Genomic DNA, 20952 nt, shown 5'->3' with positions numbered 1-20952 from the left:
ATACAGAATTATTCAGCTTATAGTATATTTAGAACCAGGATTCAGAACAACCTAAAAGAAGCAGTAGAATTTGTACTGTAAAATATTTTTGTACTGTAAAATATCTCATTTGTGAGATACATTATGTAAAGCAGTACATTTTTGGAATATGCAAACACACAAATAAATGAGTTTTTAATTTTTCCAAAAAGAAAGATTTCATTTCAGATAACAGTTTGAACAATCAGTTCTTGTAGAAAATAGCTAAAGCACATTAGGTAAAAAAAAAAAAAACTCATATACTTTAGGCAAACTTTCCTACATTTACACAATTATCAAAATATCTGACATTTCACTTCCATTTTTTGACTCATCATTACTGGAAATACAGCATGAGCTCTTGGCTTCAAATAAAAAGAAGTCTGTCTTCCCCAAGGAATATTTTACCAGTTTATTTAGGTCTTTCTTTTAGCTATAAACTAAAAGACTATCAGAAATATAGTTTACCCCATCAAAAATCTAATAAATATATCTGACCAAATAAGTTGATTTTTTTTACTATCTATAATAGCTCAAAATTATTATGAATTTACTATTCCTATTACTATACTGTTTGTTTAGTAAACAAAAAATATGTTTATTTAGGTCATAAAAAGGCTAAAATGAAGTATAAAAACTGTCAATAGTTCCTTGAAGAGACTATCTTGAGATGGTCATAGGGTAATATGCATTTAGAAAGGGGAATTACATTTCAAAAACTGTGGACAATGGCAAAGAGAAGATGCTGGTAATCTGGTCATGATTTGAAGAATAAACCTGGTTTTACTGATGGTACATAAGAGTTCATGAGGTTGTCTTAAAGGTTTATAAATAAAGGCAATTATCCTAAATTTTATAGGATAGAGGAAGCCTGTTGTATAGAATTGGATGCATGATGCCATGAAATATTCCATTCAAACTAATTCTCCTTGTTCTGATTCTATGTGTTAAAAAACGGAATTTAACTGAGTAAATTTGAAAAATTTAATTGGCTTTATTCAACAATTCATAAATCAGGCAGCATCCCATCTAGCAAGTAGAAAAGGTCTGAGAAGCTCTACAAAATGGAAGACTTTTATAGGCAGAAACAGGGCAGGACAAAGAAACCATTAAGAAAAAAAAAAAGGATTTTTTTCAGGCAAGGTCACCTTCCTTTGGGGAAAGGCTAGGGGACTATTAAGCGATTTACCTCAGTAGTGCTGATCAGGAAATTCCAGATTGACTGGTTAAAGGTCAAATTCCTGCAATTATATCTTGGTTTCCTGTCAATGCTGGCAAGTGACTCCATTTTTTAATTTTTTAATTTTTTTTTTTACTTTTTAAAATTCCAGTATAATTAACATACAGTATTAATTTCAGGTGTAGTGATTCAACAATTCTACACATTACTCAGTGCGCATCATGATAAGGGTACTCTTAATACCTTTCACCTATTTGAACCATCCCCCCCCATCCACCTCCCCTCTGGCAACCACCATTTTTTTCTCTATACTTGAGTCTTTTTTTGTCTCTTTTTTCTTTGTTCATTTCTTTTCTTAAATTCTACATGAGTGAAATCATATGGTATTTGTCTTTCTGTGACTTATTTCACTTAGCATTATACCCTCTAGATCATCCAAGTTGTTGCAAATGGCAAAATCTCATTCTCTTTATGGCTGAGTAATCTTCCATTGTAGATACATACCATATGTTTTTTATCCATTCATCTATCAATGGATACTTGTGTTACTTCCACATTCTGGCTAATGTAAATAATGCTGCAATAAACATAGGGACGCATATTATCTTTTCAAATTAGTGTTTTCATTTTCTTTGTGTAACTACTCAGTAATGGAATTATTGGGTTATATGGTAATTCTATTTTTAATTTTTTGAGTAACCTCCACACAGTTTTCCACAGTGGCTCTACCAGTTGGAATTCCCACCGACAGGACTTGAGGGTTCCTTTTTATCCACATTCTCATAACACTTGTTATTTCTTGTCTTTTTGATATCAGCCATTCTGACAGGTATAAGGTGATAACTCATGGTGGTTTTGATTTGCATTTCCTGGACAATGAGTGACGCTGAGCATCTTTTCGTGTGTCTGTTGGCCATTTGTATGTCTTCTTTGGAGTTCGTTCTGTTCATGTCTCCTGCCTATTTTAATCAGTTGGGTTTTTTGTTTGTTTTTTTGGTGTTGAGTTGTATAATTTCTTTATATATGTTGGACATTAATCCCTTATTGGATGTATCATTTGCAATATCTTCCATTAAGTATCTTTTTGTTTTGTTGATTGTTTCCTTTGCTGTACAAAGCTTTTTGTTTTCATGTAGTCCCAAGAGTTTATTTTTGCTTTTGTTTCCTTTGCCTTAGGAGACATATCTAGAAAAATGTTGCTATGACTAATGTCAAGGAAATTACTGCCTGTGCTCTCTCTTCTAGAATTTTTATGGTTTCAGGTCTCATATCTTAGATCTTTAAACCATTTTGAATTTATTTTGTCTATGGTGTAATAAAGTGGTCCAGTTTTCCCAATACCATTGTTTAAACATACTTTCTTTTTCCCACTGCATATTCTTGCCTCCTTTGTCATAGATTATTTGACCACATAATCATGGGTTTGGTGGGTTTATTTCTAGGCTCTCTATTCTGTTCCATTGATCTATGTTTCTATTTTGGTGCCAGTACTGTACTGTTTTGATTACTATAGCTTTGTAGTATATCTTGAAATCTAAGATTATGATACCTCCAGTTTTGTTCTTTTTCAAGAATGCTTTGGCTATTTGGGGTCTTTTGTGGTTCCATACAAATTTTAGGATTGTTTGTTCTAGTTCTGTGAAAAATGCTGTTGGTATTTTTATAGGGATTACATTAAATCCATAGATTGCTTTGGGTAGTATGGACATTTTAACAATATTTGTTCTTCCAATCCATAAGCATGGGATATCTTTCCATTTGTTTGTGTTATCTTCAATTTCTTCCATCAGTATTTTATAGTTTTCAGAGTACAGGTCTTTCCCTCTTTGGTTAGGTTTATTCCTAGGTATTTTATTATTTTTTGTGCAATTGTAAATGGAATTGTTTTCTTAATTTCTCTTTCTGCTACTTCATTATTAGCATATAGAAATGCAACAGATTTCTGACACTGCTTTTGCATACTGCCACTTTCCCGATTCATTTATCAGTTCTAGTTTTTTTTTTTTTGGTGGCGTCTTTAGGATTTTTAATATATAATATCACGTCATCTGTGTATAGTGAAAATTTTACCTCTTCCTTACCAATTTGGATGCTTTTCTTTTTCTTGTCTAATTGCTATGGATAAAATATCCAGTATATGTTGAATGAAAATGGTGAGGAGACATCCTATCTTGTCCCTGACCTTAGGGAAAAAGCTCTCAGTTTTTCCTCATTGAGGATGATGTTAGCTCTAAGTTTTTTATAGATAGCCTTTATTATATTGATGTCTCTTTGCTCTAAACCTACTTTTTGAGGGTTTTTATCATGAATGGATATTGTACCTTGTCAAATGTTTTTTCTACATCTATTGAAATGATCACATTGTTTTTATCCTTTCTCATATTGATGTAATGTGTCACACTGATTGATCTGTGAATATTGAACCACCCTTACATCCCAGGAATAAATCCCACTTGACCGGGGTGAATGATTTTTTTTTTAATATATTGTTGGATTTGGTTTAATTTTTTTTTTGAGGATTTTTGCATCTATGTTCATCAGAGATCTCTTTCTCTCTCAGAGTGACTTTATCTGGTTTTGGTATCAGGGTAATGCTGGCCTCATAGAATGAATTTGGAAGCTTTCCTTCCTCTTCTATTTTCTGGAATATTTTGAGAATAGTATTAACTCTTCTTTAAATGTTTGGTAGAATTTACTTGTGAAGCCACAAATGACTCTATTTTGCACCTGTTTCTTTTTTTTTAACATGTTTGCTAAGCAACTTTATGATGTGATTTACCATATACATCTGCTTATAAGAAGAAGTGAATTGTCATATAATCTATCATCCCCATGGACATGCTCACTCAATTTTACTTATGAATAATAGTAAGTAGGCAATCTGTTTTGTTCAGTCTCCTGAGCTTGGTTAATGTGAATCTGATACTCAGAGAAAGGTCAGCTCTTCATAGGTCTTTGTCTGAGAGTGAGACTGAACCAGATCAGTTCAATAAAAGAAATACACTCCTGTTGTCAGTCCTTTTGGAAATCACCTACTACCCTTTTCCCCAGATGGTATGTGCAAAAATTCTTTGCCCATGAGGTGCCTGGGTGGCTCAGTCAGTTAAGCATCCAACTCTTGGTTTCAGCTCAGGTCATGATCTTGGGGCTGTGAAATAGAGCCCTGTGTCAGGCTTGGCACTCAGCACTTATCCCTCTCCCTCTGATCCTCCCCTCACACACTTTCTCTCTCTCTCTCAAATAAATAAATAAAATCTTTTAAAAATATCTTTTGCTCTTATTTGCCACATGGATGAGGCTCACTGGAAAGTACTTGGCTTGCTAGTGACCAGTGGTCTCTCCTTCACCAAACTCTAAACAGGTTCCTCTAAGCCACTTTTTCAACTGGGATTGATCCTTGGGCCGTGCCCTTAAGAGTTCAGTTGTTAGCAAGAATACTGCCAAGTTGGTTTAGCCAGAATCCCCACCATCAATTTTGATCACTCTCAATATCTGACCAAATTCCTCATTCCCCACAACCTCCCAGATGATACCCAGTCAACCTGGCCTGCTTTCAGCAAGAATCCTGTTAGGTCAGTTTAGCCAGAATCTCCCTACCCCTGATGTTTCCTCTTAGTACTTTTCCATGTACTGACAACCCCGACCCCGACCCCCAACTTGCTCCTTAGCTATAAATCACCACTTGTCCATTGTCCATGCTATATTAGGAACTGACCCCAGTTCTATACTGAGGTCTCTTCTCCTATACTGCAATCATTCCCAGATGAAATCTGTTTATAGTGCTCTAACTACTGTCGAGCTCTAGTTTTCCCTGACTCTAGGAAACCAGGACAGGAGATGTTTATATAAACATATGTGTTTACTTTCTATTTAGCTATTAGATAGCATTTATCTATTAACAGTAATATTTTTACTTCTGTCGGCAAAGAGCTAAAATGTATAAAAGAAAAATTATGCCAAACCTGGGCTGGGACAAACCATTTTTGCTTGATGTAATTCACAAACCTCTCTCTGGGAGGAAAGAAATGAGCATTCCTCATAAAATGCTTAAGCACTTTAATGATATAAAGGTTCTGTGAAACTAGTTACCCATCTACACTAGCTGACTCTCAAGTGACTATCAGTCAAAGGGCAAGTGGCATATTAGAAAATATTCTTTGTTTAAATTAAGTCTAACAATAATTATTTACTATTCCTATAAGGCATCCACTGCAAAAATGGGATAGTCATGATCTTTCCTTTGTAATCAATATTTTGATATAATTTTGATATTTATTCATAGCCAAATTCATCAATAAACAGGTATACTGTGTGTTTATGGTAATCACATAGTAGTGGGAGATTAAAGATCCCTTCAGGCGGTTAAAGATCCCTCCAGTTTACATTTCTGTAACAGCTACATTTAGCTTATTATCCACTTGGTATCTTGAAATTAATTTCAATCAAATAATTGACATTATGAAAAAAACTAAGCAACTACCATAAGAATTTTTTTCTTATCTTTTATTCATGGGCCTTAATAATAATTAGCACTATTATTTGGGAAGTGTGTTTTCATCATGAAGGAGATGGGAGTGTTGTATCAATATTTCAACTCTGTCACTACTTCACTTTAAAAGTCCCTCGCAAAAAAATAGGAGATTGCTCAAAAGCAGTCAAGTATTTTGTGAATACAAATTTGTCTATTGTTAATAAACAAAGTCTAAGACTTTATTTAGAGAATAGGATAAAAAATATTAATAAATAGTCAAGAGTATCCCTTCTTTCCTCCAAGGATAGATCTTTTGCGCTTAGGGTAGCTATTGGGCCCAGTCCTTTTTTGGGGGGGGGGAGGGTTGGAGTATGGTAATAGGAAGAGCCTGAAGAAGCACTAGGTTGGTTAACATATTTTGAATTTCAAACTGGTATTTGACATGCATGGAGACTCATCTTTATTTTGGTAACGTTTATTTTTTAAAATAAAAACAAATCAGTGTTGGTTATAAGAAAAAGCAATCCTGCCTTATTAGAAGGTCTATTAACTGATCAAGGCTGCTATGTAAGTTATCTAAAGTTTATAAAAGCAAGTCTCAAGATTGCTGAACTAGGATACCCTTACACAGTCAAAAAAGTATTGTGTTAAAAGAAAAAAAAAGAAGAATGAAGCTGTTTTATGGTGCATTTGAATGACATCAGATGACCAAATACTGTAAAAACTTATTCCTAAAAATTGTGTTTTGTTTTTCTAAAAATCCTCTAAATATAATCAGACAGTTGTGGTAACTACTATATACAGAAGGTACTGTTTTTGCTTAATGTTTGCATCATCGCTGCGGTACAACACAAACAGTGGTACAATTCAATGCCAGTATTGTAATACTTTGTGTTAACATTTCACCCTTTTCTGTCTTTTTATTTTTCCTATTGCACTTGAAGGCACTAGAAAACATCTCACTAGAAAACTTACCTTCACCAGATAGTATGAAATATGATCAATGCTTTGGGGAACACTACATATAGTTAAGGTTGAAAATAAGGTTTCCCAAACAGGGTTCCTGGGTGGCTCAGTGGGTTGAGTGTCTGCCTTCGGCTCAGGGCATAATCCCAAGGTTCTGGGATCAAGTCCTGAGTCGGGCTCCCTGCTCAGCAGCGAGTCTGCTCCTACCTCTCCCTTGGTCCTTCCCCCACTGCCACTCACGCTCTCAAATAAATAAGATCTTTAAAAAGAGGAAAAAAAAAAAAGTTTTCGAAACAGTGGTTTTGTTGGGTTGAACTGGTCTACCTTCCCACAACAGGATGGAGAAGTAAAGGTTTTGTGCATTGAATACTAAATGAACATCAGTACTGATTAAACTAAGGTCAACCATTCAATTAAGTATTATATTTAATTTAAAAAATTATAAACATGGTTTTTTACTTTCAAATTTTACCTTATCAGAAATGAATCAGTAATGTCCTAGTACTCATCACACCAAGGAATATTTTGTTAGTTATAAGGGTAAGCTGAATTCAATAACAGCAATAACAACAACAAATAGATATATGTAACTAATCCATGTATTGAAGAAGCAAAGAATTAGATCATTCCTAATTTGATTTACTTATTCAGAAACCATTCAAATCAAACATTTCATTTTCTATAGATTTATAATATTTTGCCCTCTACAGAACTAGAGAACAAAAAAGAAAGTGATTCTGCACAATCAGCCATAATATTTACAAAGATTCGTCATGCCTCCAGTTCTTTTTGAAAAACTTAAAAAAATACCTAGTATAATACCTAGTTGCTTCAGCAGTCATTAAGATTTTAGTTCTGTTCCTTGAATTATCTTCCGAATCTTCTCAGCATCATTTTGTACAATTTTATTGGATGGATCAATCTTAAGTGCAGCTTCATAATCCTGTAGGCCTATATTTATATAGCAATGATGGTCAATAAAATTAATATTTTATAAATACTTGTGTTACCCAGATGATATTTTTTATAAAAATAACCACTAAGAACATGGTTCAGGACAAGTACCAGGTTTTCAATCAGATTCTCCTTTTCACATACGTATCTCTATGTAGTATTTCTAAAAGATTGCAGAAATTTTTTGGTCATTTCAGGAATAATTATACTTATTACATTCAGGATTCAGTAAGAAGCAGTTTTGGGTTTGCTTTTTTTTTTTTTTTTTTTTTAGATTTTTAAATGTTATTTAAGTAATCTCTACACCCAATGTGGGGCTTGAACTCATGATCCCAAGATCAAGAGTTGCACACTCTTCGGATTGAGCCATCCAAGCATCCGAGAAGCAGTTATTTTAAATTCAAGTACAAATAAACTAACAGCTTAAACTCATTAAAGCATGAACAGACTGAATAAAACTCACATATAAAAAGGACATTTTTATTACCTCGATGAGAAAGTAATAAATGGCATCTTATTTAGAAATTCTAGATTAAAAAAAATAATTTTGGTAAACTCAATCCATACTTTATATCATTCATAGACTACAGTTTGTGGTTTTTTTCTATAGTTGTCATATCTACAGAATTCCTTTGAGGAAAATTGGTTTAAAAGGAAAACATTGTGGACTGTTTGTTAAATACATACAGATGAGTCTAAGTCTTTACCAAAATAAGCAGTGGGAAAATTTCTTTGAGAGTAAGGAAACTTGAGTTCTAAGTGCTACTGATTAGCCATGCCACTTGAGGTAAATCACTTAACTTCTCCAAGCCTCCATTTTCTCATCTTTAAAATGAAAAGTACTTTTAGCGCAAAAATTCTATGATGCTACAATTTCTAAAGAATGCTTTAAAATGTTTCGTTCCTGTCTTGATAATTTTTATTTTCATGAAGCTGGATAAGAGACTTAAAAAAAAAAAAAGGGTGGGGCACATAAATCTAATTTGGATGCTTTGGTTAGAAAAGTCTCCTAAAAAATCTCAGAAACAAGTTTAAAAATGAACTCAGAAATAATAAAACCTTATAGACTTGCCCATTCCCTGGTAAGGCATCATCAAGGAGTATGCCTCTAGGCCTTGAAAAAAGGAAAGTTCACTGGTCCTTTGGGTAAGGAAGTATGGGAAGAAGAGCATTAAAGATAAAACACTGACTCCTACAAAGTTTTGCCTTTTGGAGCAACATGAGTAACTGCAAAAAGTCCCTAAATACATTAAAAATGAAAAACAAAAAATAAATGTTATGGCTTCTATACACATGAGGCTGAAACAAAACATAGTACAGTCTCACAAACCATAAGCAATGATCATACACTGTGGTAGATCAGTTGTTTCTCAGCTTGTGTGTGTGTCTGTCTGTATGACCAAAGCAGTTCATTTTAAATTTCCATCGTATCTTAAGTGACTCATTCATATCCTTTATCACACATCCTTCCATAGAAAAGTTGTCTGGATACTCTAGAATTTTCCTAGACCTAAACTTGTTGCTCACATCTTAACTGCCTTCTACAGCAATAAATTTTTTAAAAACTTCAAAATCATTTTTTGTCAGATAAACTGCAAAGAATATATTAAATGCTAAAAATACAAAACACTGGAGTCTTAAAAAGTTGTGATCTTAAATAACCCCATTGATACTTTTTTCAGAGAATAACTTGGAACTTAAAACATTTCTATCAATTTCTTACCTTCTATGTACAATTCTAGTTGGCAGAATGCCGTCCCACGTCGTATATATGCCTTCATTCTTCCATTAGCATTGTCTGGAACAGGTGGTGTCAATAACTCTAGTGCCTTACAAAATAAAATAAGGGAAAGACAATCTCTTAATTTAAACTCGAGCAAAAACATGATAAAAACCTTAACTTTAAAACAAGCCTCAAGCCTCACCCACCAAAATTTTTGACTTAACTGGCACAGAAATTTATCAAATACTTATATTTGTTTTGAACGACCTAAAGAATTGTTCAATTGTTCCTACACAAGATTCATACCCTCTCTCCTAAAGTGATGATTTGGTTTATCGTTTGAAACCTCTACAGCTTTACCTTTATTAGCAGGAATGATTAAAGAACATTGGAGGTCTTTATATTCACATTGGGTGATCCAGTTTATTCATTCATTCAATAAATATTTGTGCACAGAACTGTGCTAGTAAAAGGAAAACTGGATCATAAAAATACTGTCAGATCTCTTAATAGCTTAATGAGATCAAAGTATGAGGATCTGGTTATTTCCTTCATATTTTCAATCTCAAGGAGCCACATAAGAAATTTTGCATGTGATTTTCCCTTAAAACAGGTTATTCTGACATGGAAAAAAAAAGAAAAAACTAGAAGTTTAAGATAATGACATGAAATTAATAATGAAATCAGGATATACTAGGTTACTCTGAAAATTGGGAAATTATTACAGAGCTATCCTTCTAATGCGCAAGTGGTAGTGACAATAAGGAAACCAAGTTTTCTTCCTTCAACCTTGCACTAAGTCTGCAAAACTTTAAGATAAAGGGTAAGCACAAACTGACAGGAAGTTGTGAACTTCAACTGATACACTAAGACAATATAGTGTCTTGGAGTCTCAAAAAAATACCAGTTTCTTGTCAATTCAAAAAGTCTTTTTTCAGCAAAAAAAGCATAACTAGCAAGACAAAAGAAAAAAGATTAAGGGCATCATTTAAGCCAATAAAAAAGAGGATAACAATTTTAAGGCACCATATATAAATAAATAGATATACATACCTTAGAAGAATCTTCGATGGCCTTGTGTAAGTTTTTTAGTTTCAGGTGGCAAGCAGCCCGATTCAAATACAATAGTGGAATCTTGTTATTTAGTCTTATGGCTAAGTTGTATGCATTAATAGCTGCCAAGTAGTTTTCTTTTGCAAACAATTCACTAATGAGACAAAAAGAGAAAAGGAAAACAATATAATATTGAAATGGAAACACAGAAATAATATCTAATGATATTTGGCAGAGGAGACCGCTTACCTCCTTTTCTATTCCCTGTACAGCGGACTTCGTCCCAAGGCTGCACCTACTTCACACTTCCTCCACGTACATCAGTGTGTAATCTGAATGGGACTGACCTCGACCCCACCTCCAAGAGTACTCATCTGTAATTTAAGCCAGTAAACATATTTCCACCCTCTTGACTACAATAACTGACTTGGGGAGAGGCCTATGACCTAAATTGGTCTATTCAGACTGAAGCCTATGACTTTGTTTCCAACATTAGAGAATGAAAAATTGGGAAAACTCCTCTTGCCGGATACAAATGAAGAAAGCACATGGCCCAAACTGTTGGTGACCGTGCTTAACACGATGGGAACAGCCAGCACTAGAATAAAGCTGATACTATGGAATTATGAAAAGAATAAAAAGGCAGACAGAAACTGAGTCCTTAGTGATATGGTTAAGCTGCTGGATCAAACTTTCCCTGAAATGCAACATACCTTTAGCTTTTTAGTTATATAAGCCAATAAATTCCTTTTAACATAGAGCCAGTTTAAATTGGTTTTTTTGGCTACTTGCAAACAAAAGCATCTAATAGATTAAATCTTCCAAAATTCTCTTCAAGTCGATGTACATAATTAAAGAATTTAGTTAAAATGTTTCTTTATTTTTATGTACAATTCTTAGAATTTTGAAAAATGTATAAACATAAGGAAGATAGAAAATACCAAATATAAAAAGTACCATAGAACATTTTGTACTCACAAAATGGTACTGTATACTGTACAGTTCTAGAACACGATGACAATCAAAAGGAAAAGCACCCAGGAAATCATCAGTCAAAGGAAAGATGCCACTACTGTGACATCTAACCTAAGCCTGACTCGAGTTTAAAACAACCGCCACAAACTGGAAAAGCTAATTCTCTAGTAACAGTTTATGTTTCTAAAGTGCCTCCTATCAGCTAGGATGATATTTCTGAATGCAAGTAACAGACAGAATCCCAACTCAAACTGCTTTAAACAAGTAAGGAAATAAATGATCTCACATTTAAAATGTCCAGAGGGAAAGGCTCCATGCCCAAAGAAATCAGCGGCTTGAGGATGCTATCCTAAGGCCTAAGGTTCCTTTCATCTCTGCGTTCTACTGCGCTCAGCAGCTACTTCATCCTAGGGCTGGTTTTCCTCATGGGTGTAAGGTGGCTGCATAATTTCAGGTGCCATATTCAAGCACAATATTCATTAGGAAAAACCGGGACGGTACCTTCTGGCATATGCTCCTTAAGGGCAAGAAAACCTTTCCCAGAAATCTCCTGGTTCACCTCCTTTCCCATCCCTTAATAAAACCATCAGCCTCTCCCCCTCTCCCCCAATCTCTCTCCCCACTTTAATCCTCAGTACTACATGTTGCTGTTTTGGAGCATTTAAGAAAATTCGACAATGTGATCATCTTTTCTTATTAAGAAATATGGAGATATACCATTTTTACAGAGTTGTTGTTGTTATCGCTGTTTTTACAAAGAAGTCTCTACCTTGTGCCAGGATTTCTGAAACCAGTCCCCTCCTATTGATGGACATTTAGAGTTTTTGTTTCCCAATACTTTGCTTTTATAAACACTATAATAAATATTTTTGTACATCTAGCTAAAAACAAAACAATAACACAAACAAAAAAACCCACCAACAGTGTAACGAAAACAAACGTGATTTGTTGAAGTCAATTAGAATTTATCCCGGGACTTGGGAGAGGGTCCCCTTCTAAGTCACATGGCTAAGGTCTACACACCAAAACAAAATAGGGTCTCAGCCAGTAAGGATAAAGGGAGACCATACATTTTGGCTAGATAACCTATAGTGTCTACTACAAGACTTTTTAAAAAATTGTGATAAAATATATATAACAAAATTTACCATTTTAAACCATCTTTAAATGTATAGTTTAGTGGCATTAAGTCCATTTACATTGTTGTGCAGCAATCACCAATATCCATTCTCCAGAACTCTTCCATCTTCTGAAACTGAAACTCTGTACCCATTAAACATTAACTCCCCATTCCCTCCTATCTTTGACAATCACTATTCTATTTTCTGTTCTATGAATTTGGCTGCCTCTAGGTACCTCAAATAAGTGGAATCATATTTTTCCTTTTGTAACCGGCTTATTTTACTTAGCATAATGTCTTCAAGGTTCATCCATGTTATAGCACGTAACAAGAGTTTCTTCCTTTTAAAGGCTGAATAATATTCTATTGTATGGATATACCACATTTGTTTACCTAAATATCCATCAATGGGCACCTGGGTTGCTTCTACCTCCTGGCTATTGTGAATAATGCTACCATGAACATAGGTGTACAAATACTATCTGTTTGTGTCCCTGCTTTCAATTTCTTTGTGTATATACCCTGAAGTGGGATTGCTGGATCATACTGTAATTCTATTTTTAATTTTTTGAGGAGCATCCATACTGTATACCATCTTACATTCCCATCAACAATGTTCAAGGGTTCTAATTTCTCCATATCCTCAATGACACTTGTTATTTCACGGATTTTTTTTATAATAGCCATTGTAATGTGTGTAAAGTAGTATCCCATTATGATTTTGATTTGCATTCTCCAAATAATGGGTGATATTCAACATCTTTTCAAGTACTTTTGACATTTGTATATCTTCTTTAGGGAAATGTCTATTTAAGTCCTTTGCCTACTTTTTATTTTTATTTTTTAATTTTCTTTGCCTACTTTTTAAAAAAGGTTGTTTTTTAACTGTTGAGTTGCGGAACTTTTTTTTTTTTAAGATTTCTTTATTTGAGGGAGGGGCCAGAGGGAGACGGAGAGAGAAACCCATGCAGACTCTGCCCTGAGTATGGAGTCGACAGGGGACTTGATCTCACAACCCTGAGATCAGACCTGAGCCAAAACCAAGAGTGGGATGCTCATCTGACTACACCACCCAGGGGCCCCACAGAAGTTCTTTATATATAGCCTGGATATTAACCCTTTATTAGATATATGATTTGCAAATATTTTCTCCATTCCATGGGTTGTCTTTTCACTCTGTTAATAGTGTCCTTCATGCACAAAAAAGTTTTTAATTTTTATACATTTCAATCAACCTATTTTTCTTTTGTTGTCTGTACTTTTTAATTTTTTTTTTTTATTTTAGAGAGAAAGAGAGAGAGAATGCATGTGAGCAGGGATGGGGGAAGGGCTGAGGGAGAGATAAAATCTCAAGCAACTCCCTGCTGAGGACAGAACCCCACTTAAGGCTCTATTTCATGACCCTGAGATTATGACCTGAGCCAAAATCAAGAGTCAGACACTTAACCAACTGAGCCATCCAGGCACCCCAATACTTTTGGTGTCACACCCAGGAAATATTGCCAAATCCAATGTCACAATGTGCTCTGTGTTTTTATTCTAAGAATTTTATAATTTTAGCTCTTATGTTTAGGTGTTTGATATATTTTGAGTCAATTTTTGTATAAGGTGTCAAGTAAGGCTCCAACTTCATTCTTTTTTATATGAATTTCCAGTTTTCCTACCACCATGTGTTAAAAAGAAAATCCTTTCTACATTGAATAATTGTTGAAAATCATTTGATCATAGAAGGGAGGGCTATTTCTGAACTATCTATTCCATTGGTCTATTTGTCTGTACAAATCTTATATTAACATACACATTTGAAGAACAGTTCCATTTTGGGGACACCTGGGTGGCTTAGTCGGTTAAGCGTCTGTCTCGATTTCGGCTCAGGTCATGATCTCAGGGTTGTGGGACTGAGCCCACAGCAGGCTCCACACTGGGCATGGAGCCTGCCTCAGATTCTCTCTTCTCTCCCTCTGCCCCTTCCCGCTCTAAAAAAATAAAAAATTAAATAAAAAATTAAAAAAATAAATGAAGAACAGGCCCATTTTTCATCTTTAACATAAGTTTGTACTTTTATAACAGTTTTATCAGAAAAATTCTCCCACGTTCTAAGGGAAGAAGAGTTTACAATGAGCATTATTAAAAGAACCTCTATAGAAGACGTAATAGCAAGAAATATAAGTAATAAAATATTTTTAATGTTTACATATACGTATTAAAATATAAATCCAAATGAACACTACATTCTTTTAAGTTCAATGCCACCACAAACATCCAAAAATCTGCTTTATGGCTTTCGGAATGATTTTGGACTTGGAAATAGCCAAATTTCAAAAGGGAAAAAAAAATTAAACCTGTATCTAAAGGGCAGTAACCTTTGAACACCAAATTTAAATAGAGAAGTTAATAACCCCTAATGTTCCAAATAAGGCAATGTCAATGAAAAGAATTATGCAAAAGTACTCATTAATTCAACACATACTGAGTACTTATTATACTGTATGTACAGTGAGAACAAAAGAGACGTGGACAATTGCAAACTTTCCTGTCATTTTTATGATGGCTGACTGGTGTGCCTTTATAAAGAAAGAAACATCCTGATTCGCAATGGCCAAAACGGCCAGAGATTTTTGTATAAAAGTTGAACGTGGGAGAAGCAACCAGAGGCAGGACCGCTAGGAAAGGAGCACTGTAGAGAAGAAAAGGGCAGAAGAAAGCCAGGAGAAACCAGAGTGTAGGGCTTAGACACGGCATAGAGGCAGAAGCAACGCACGACCCAACAGAAGACAGAATAGCTCTGTTGCGTGGGCGGTAAGAACTGTAACAGCCGCCTGCCCCTGAAAGGACTGTAAAAGTCCTTGTCTCCTTCAGCATCTCATGGTTCAGCAGAGAAAACATTCTTGGGTATCTCGAGAGCTTCTAAGGCTGAGTATCGCACGCCTTAGTGAAGGCACAACAAGCAGCACAATGTAGCACTCACAATGGAAATAGGAAGAGGAAACTACACACTAAACAAAATGACAAGTTAGGCTATAACAGGTACTGTATTACAACAGAATATTATGGGCTATAAAATGCATACAAACAAGCAACTGAACAGAATGATAATTACCTCAAAGAAGTCATCTTAGAATATGGATTCTAAACTTCTTTAAGTCAGGCAAAAGGTAGTAGTATACGAAAACTGTCTTATCTCCAGAAACAGAGTTTTTAATAATGCAGCAGAGCAAGGCAGACTTGGCAGATCTGTCCTGAAAGTAGGCAGGTGCAAAGGGCTGCTGGGAGATGATTCTCCGTGGGAATCTTATGTTCATGCATGTCTTACATCAGATGCACGGACAGCTTTTAATTGGGACAACCTTTTCAAAGATGTCTGCATAGCACACAGCTTTGGAAAACAGAGTAGTGTCTTCCTTTGGGGCAAAGAACAGACCTACCTGCTGTTCAGTTTGAAAAAAGATATCATCTCCTTGTGGGGCAAAAGTTGAACGTGTTTGCTTACAATCGTCTTATAAAAAATTGTGTTCCTTGGGCGCACCTGGGTGGCTCAGTCAGTTAAGCATCCAATTCTTGATTTCGGTTCAGGTCATGATCTTGGGGTCCTGGGACTGAGCCCCATGTTGGGCTCCTGCTCAGCGCAGAGTCTCCTTGTCCCTCTCCCTCCTGAATTTCTCCTCCCACCCTCCGCCTCCCCCATTCTCTCACACACCCACTCTCTCTCTCTCTCTCTAATATAAGAAAAAGTAAATAAAAGAAATTGTGTTCCTTAAATATGGTGTTCTGAGCTGTGGTTCAAACCTGGGCCTGCCTTTGCACTGGCCTTGTGGGACTGGAGGGGCAAAGGGAAACGACATGAAGCTCACACCACTTGCTGCGCCTTAAATAATAGTCTTTTGTCTCTGACCCATGAGTATCCTGTCTTCTTCCCTATATTCATGAAACTGTGTAGGCTAACCCTTCACAGTTCTTGCCAGGGCATTGACCCAAACCTAACAATTAGAAAGAAATTCAGTTTGGCAAGTAGAATTGTATACTGTGTTGGGAGGAGATGGCCAATAATCAGCATCAAAAAGTCCAACATGAAGTAAAAGGACATCCAGACAGGCATACAGAATACAACCACAGAACACACACAAATAACAAGCAGAAATACAGACTGGCAGACAAGGTTAGTCTGTCAGCAGGGTCCTATAAACAAAGCTGGGGTTCAGAAGTAGAATTAGCCAGGTAGCAAAAGGAAAAGCAAAAGCAAAGCAGATCCTCAATCTTAAAAGGACTGGGGTATTAGGCAGGCTACAAAATCTGACACTTAGGCCAAAAGAATAAAAAGAAAATTCAGGGGGCACCTGGGTGGCTCAGTTGGTTAAGCATCTGACTCTTGATTGCAGCTCAGGTCTTAATCTCAGCATCGTGAGTTCAAGCCCCACGGACAAAGAAAAGAAAAGAAAATTCAGACATAAGAACTAGGGTAGACAATGATTTTATGTAACAATAGCAATATGATGCTGGGAGCTAGATTGTAGAACAATATATCCTTAATTCCCTCCTATGTAACATTAGACTTTGCTGTACAGTAAGGTATGCAGAAGGGATTCAAGGGCCCTAGAATGGGAAAAGAAGGAATTTAAGTCTGACGTTAAGACAGGGCCCAAAAAACTTATGCTAAAAATCAAGCACAGGGCAATGTCAGTGACACAGAACAATGGTCCATTTACTTTATATGATTACAAGTGTCTAGAAGGGTAGCTCTTAAAGTTATTTACAGATTCTGAGTCATGTAAGCCTGTAAAATAACATCATACCATGCACATATCTAAATGAGAGCATCTAGACTCTGTTTTATATGAGCTGTTCTCAGTAAAAGGCTGTCTGGTACATAAGGTTAATTGGAAAAGGCAAAATGCCTTCAGGAGAAAATAAAATTACCTAAGCTTACGTATTTTCCCAAAAGGTAAAGATTTGGCATTTAAAACTAAGACACAGCAGTGGAAGGGGAGGTAGAGAAAAATGAAAAAGCTATTGCTCTTTTGAAAGGTTTGCCCACCTCTACCCTTTTGTGAAGCAAGTGTCCCGCGTGTTTTAGCATAGTAAGAACAGCTGGACTGTTTTCACCTGTGTAAATACAGAAGGCTATCATGAAACAAAGCCTCTCTAGATGAAAGTATTTCATCCTTTGGCTTAAATTCAACATACTACTTCTGAATCAGTTCTATTATATCTATTTCTATCTTTTGTACTGCATTACATTGCTAGCGAGGATACAGTTCTAACAAGTCTTACCTGTCCTTTTATCTATTTGTTCTTGGCACCATGATTAACCGTACTTTGCTCTGTTTCTCTGGGTGTTATTAGTTACTAAGTTTTCTTCCATCTCTCCTCATTTTCAACTCTCTGATTTTGCTTCTCTTTCTTTTTCTATCTAATTGGAGCTAGTACAGCAAAATAGTATATAAACGAAAGAGACTAAAAGTAATGACAATCTACCATGTCTGACTGTTGCGAAGTATACTTTTGCACTAGGGTTACTACCAATTCATTGTTTTGCCAGCAATTTTATTTCTATGTTTTAATTCTTGTAATTTTTAATTTTCTCTCTCTCTCTCTCTCACACACACACACACACACACACTTTTGCTGCATTTGTCAGTCAAAATTCCAACCCTGGCTCAACAATTTCATCTGCCCTTTCTACTCTTTTTTTTTTTTTAAGATTTTATTTATTTATTTGAAAGAGAGAGAGCAAGCATGAGCAGGGGGAGGGGCAGAGGGAGAAGCAGACTCTCTGCTGGGCAGGGAGCCTGACTCTGGGCTCTATCCCAGGACCCCGGAATCATGACCTGAGCCGAAGGCAGACGCTTAACCAACAGAGCCACCCATGCGCCCCAGCACTTTCTAGTCTTAAAACCAAATTACATCTTTAGTGTATCAGAAATAAGACCAGACCAACACCGCCAAGGATCTTTAGCCAGTCCCAGCATCATAACACCTGTATCAAAGGACTGTCTCACCAGGTCAATCAACTGTTTTATCTTTGAGCACTGATCTAAAAGCACACTTCTCCCTTGTCTTCATGTTGCTGACCTTTCCCAATCCCATCCCCCCTCTACTCATTTATATATATATTTTTAAGTAATCTCCAAGCCCACTGTGAGGCTTGAACTCAAGACCCTGAGATCAACAGTCCCATGCTCTACCGACTGAGCCAGCCAGGTGCTCCTCCTTTGTACTTTGTTATTCCTAGTTCTGCCATGATAGACTCCACCTTCCAGTCCTTCACTATATCCTCAACTTTTCCACAAAATCCTTTCTAAAATAAACCTGGTTCTGCCCTGAGGGCAGTGCTAATCTCTACCACCCTCTCCACTAAATAAATACCCGTCCACCCAACTCCCCACATCAGTGATCATCAGTGATTTAGGGTAGGTGGAACTGCAGGAACTGGCATTGTCTAGGCTCTCTCCTGCTAGATCTAAGCTGTAACTCTCTATCTAGAAGTCCTTATCCTTTGGGACTCCTAACATCTTTGCCCTATAGCCTTCTAGTCACTGTCATCTACTGGCTTTTTAAAATCACTCTTCTCATATTTATTAAGGGCTTTGAAACCTGGTTCTCAGGATCTGTCTCAATCCCAACTTTTGCCATGATTCCAGAAGATTCTAAGATTTGTGTATATGACCCATTTATCAATTTATTCTTGAAATACCTGGAACTCCTTAACTCAGCATATCTTCCATTCAACTGTACTTTTGCTACCCACTCTCAGGGTCATACATTGACCTCCATCATCACCTGAACTGCACTACCTTAGAAATATCAAACTCTAGAATCCCAGCCACTAATCAGAACTTTCTACTCTACCAATTTTCCCTTTATATTAAGTCTTCAATCTTACAATGCCACCTAATTTCTTAATTGCTCCATTTTCTCTTAGTCCACTGGGCTCCTCATGGCATTTCTTCCTTTCCAACCCAGACGGGACTTCATGGCTAAATCTGAGCTCTTTTTCCATGAGCAATCTGGTCCCTTGCACTACTAGTCTTTTACTGTACTTGTCAGATAAAACTCCCACTCTGGCCCAAAGATCTATTCTTAAATCCAAAAGACTAAACATTATAGGAGATAAATCACACAGCTGTACTGACATCTCTATAAATTCATGTTCTCCAACTGGCAGGGGCAACAGTATTCACTAATCGATTTCCCTTATCTAGGTCCATACTTGGCTTCACTTTCTTTCCTCCAATCTCAGAAAATGAAGTATCTCTGTCTACTCCAAGTCAATCTGTCAACATTTTCTAGAGCAAAGTAATCAATCCGACAGCCTACTCAGCTTTGCTCACTTCAGCATTCTCGGATTCCAAGGAGGAGCAATTCATAACCAAACCACATAGACTGCTTTCGTAACTGGAATGAAAGGACAGGAAGTGGATTTATCTGTGAGAAGTATAGAGCAGTAAGTAGAATAGAAGCTCTGTAATAATATCAACCTGGAATTGAATCCTGGTTTTACTCATTAACCATCACTTTAGCCATGTTTTCTTAACCTCTCTAGCCCTGTTTTCCATATTTGTAAGAAGGGGATAAAAATAATAATATCCAACTAGTCACATTGTTACAGGAATTAAGTGAGCTATTTTGTGTACAGCTGCTAGTTTCTCAATAAACATTTGTTAAATAGTGTAAAAGTAGTAGGTCCTACCCAACTACAGTTGTGAGGATTTAATGAGATAGTATAAATACACAAAAGCTCTTATAAACCATCACAAGCTATCAATATATTAACTGTGATCCTGACGATGGCAGTTTAGAGATAACCAAATGCAATTAAAGAAATGATTTAGAATGTTAGAGCTGGGGGGCAGCACAAGCAGTTGGCCAAGTAGAATGGGTGAAAAACAAGAGGGACTTTCATTTAGTATGTGCTGTGTAAATTTCTTCTCCCCAAAATATTTGTTATTACAAAATTTTAAAATGAATGCAACTTTTAAAAAGAGGAAAAGCAAAACAAAATCAAGACAATCCATCCATTCTTGGCTTTCACCCAATTTTCTCCACTCTGCTCAGAGAGATGTCAATCGTCTCTTCTTTCTCTTGTCTCCAAAGCTATTCAAATCTTTTATATATTTGTGGTGTTAAGGAAACACCACAAAACAAAAACTCTTTAAATTTTCTACTCCATTGGCTTCTGGGAGTATTTTTGTGTACTCCATTCTTTTGCAAGACCTTCAAATGTCCGTAGGTCAAGGAGTGTTCTTCTCAGGCCACTACTCTGGTCTACACACTCTGTGGATATCTCAGCTACATTTTTACTTTTATAAATTTAACTACAATATAAATGCTGATAACCTGCAAATCTATTTCTACAGTGCTGACTTCTCTGGGTTCAAACTTGCTGGACAGTGTCCCCCAGACTGGCCCAGAGACATCTTAAACTCAACATATTAAAAACTGAACTTCACCTCCATTCTCTCCTGACTGGTCCCTCACCTTGTATTCTCTAATTT

General features: G+C 36.0%; 1 protein-coding gene across 4 annotated transcripts in view; it reads right to left on the bottom strand.

Moving 5' to 3' along the window:
• DNAAF4 (dynein axonemal assembly factor 4) overlaps positions 1-20952 on the bottom strand; it is an 81351-nt gene that overhangs the window by 17204 nt on the left and 43195 nt on the right. For 2 of the 4 annotated variants that reach the window (XM_002922943.4, XM_019803464.2), the window contains exons 7-9: positions 10366-10519; positions 9313-9418; positions 6028-7586 (exon numbers count right to left, since the gene is read on the bottom strand). In XM_002922943.4, coding sequence (XP_002922989.1) covers positions 7477-7586; positions 9313-9418; positions 10366-10519 — 370 coding nt within the window. In that variant the 3' untranslated portion in view covers positions 6028-7476. Of the gene's footprint in view, positions 1-3931; positions 4347-6027; positions 7587-9312; positions 9419-10365; positions 10520-20952 lie in introns of those variants that run through there. The other 2 variants (XM_034660951.1, XM_034660950.1) reach the window with 2 other exon arrangements.

The sequence above is a fragment of the Ailuropoda melanoleuca genome, chromosome 5 (assembly GCF_002007445.2).
Source record: "Ailuropoda melanoleuca isolate Jingjing chromosome 5, ASM200744v2, whole genome shotgun sequence".
Classification (NCBI taxonomy): domain Eukaryota; kingdom Metazoa; phylum Chordata; class Mammalia; order Carnivora; family Ursidae; genus Ailuropoda; species Ailuropoda melanoleuca.
The sequence above is the reverse complement of the archived record's forward strand: the minus strand, read 5'-3'. Positions and strand labels throughout refer to the sequence as shown.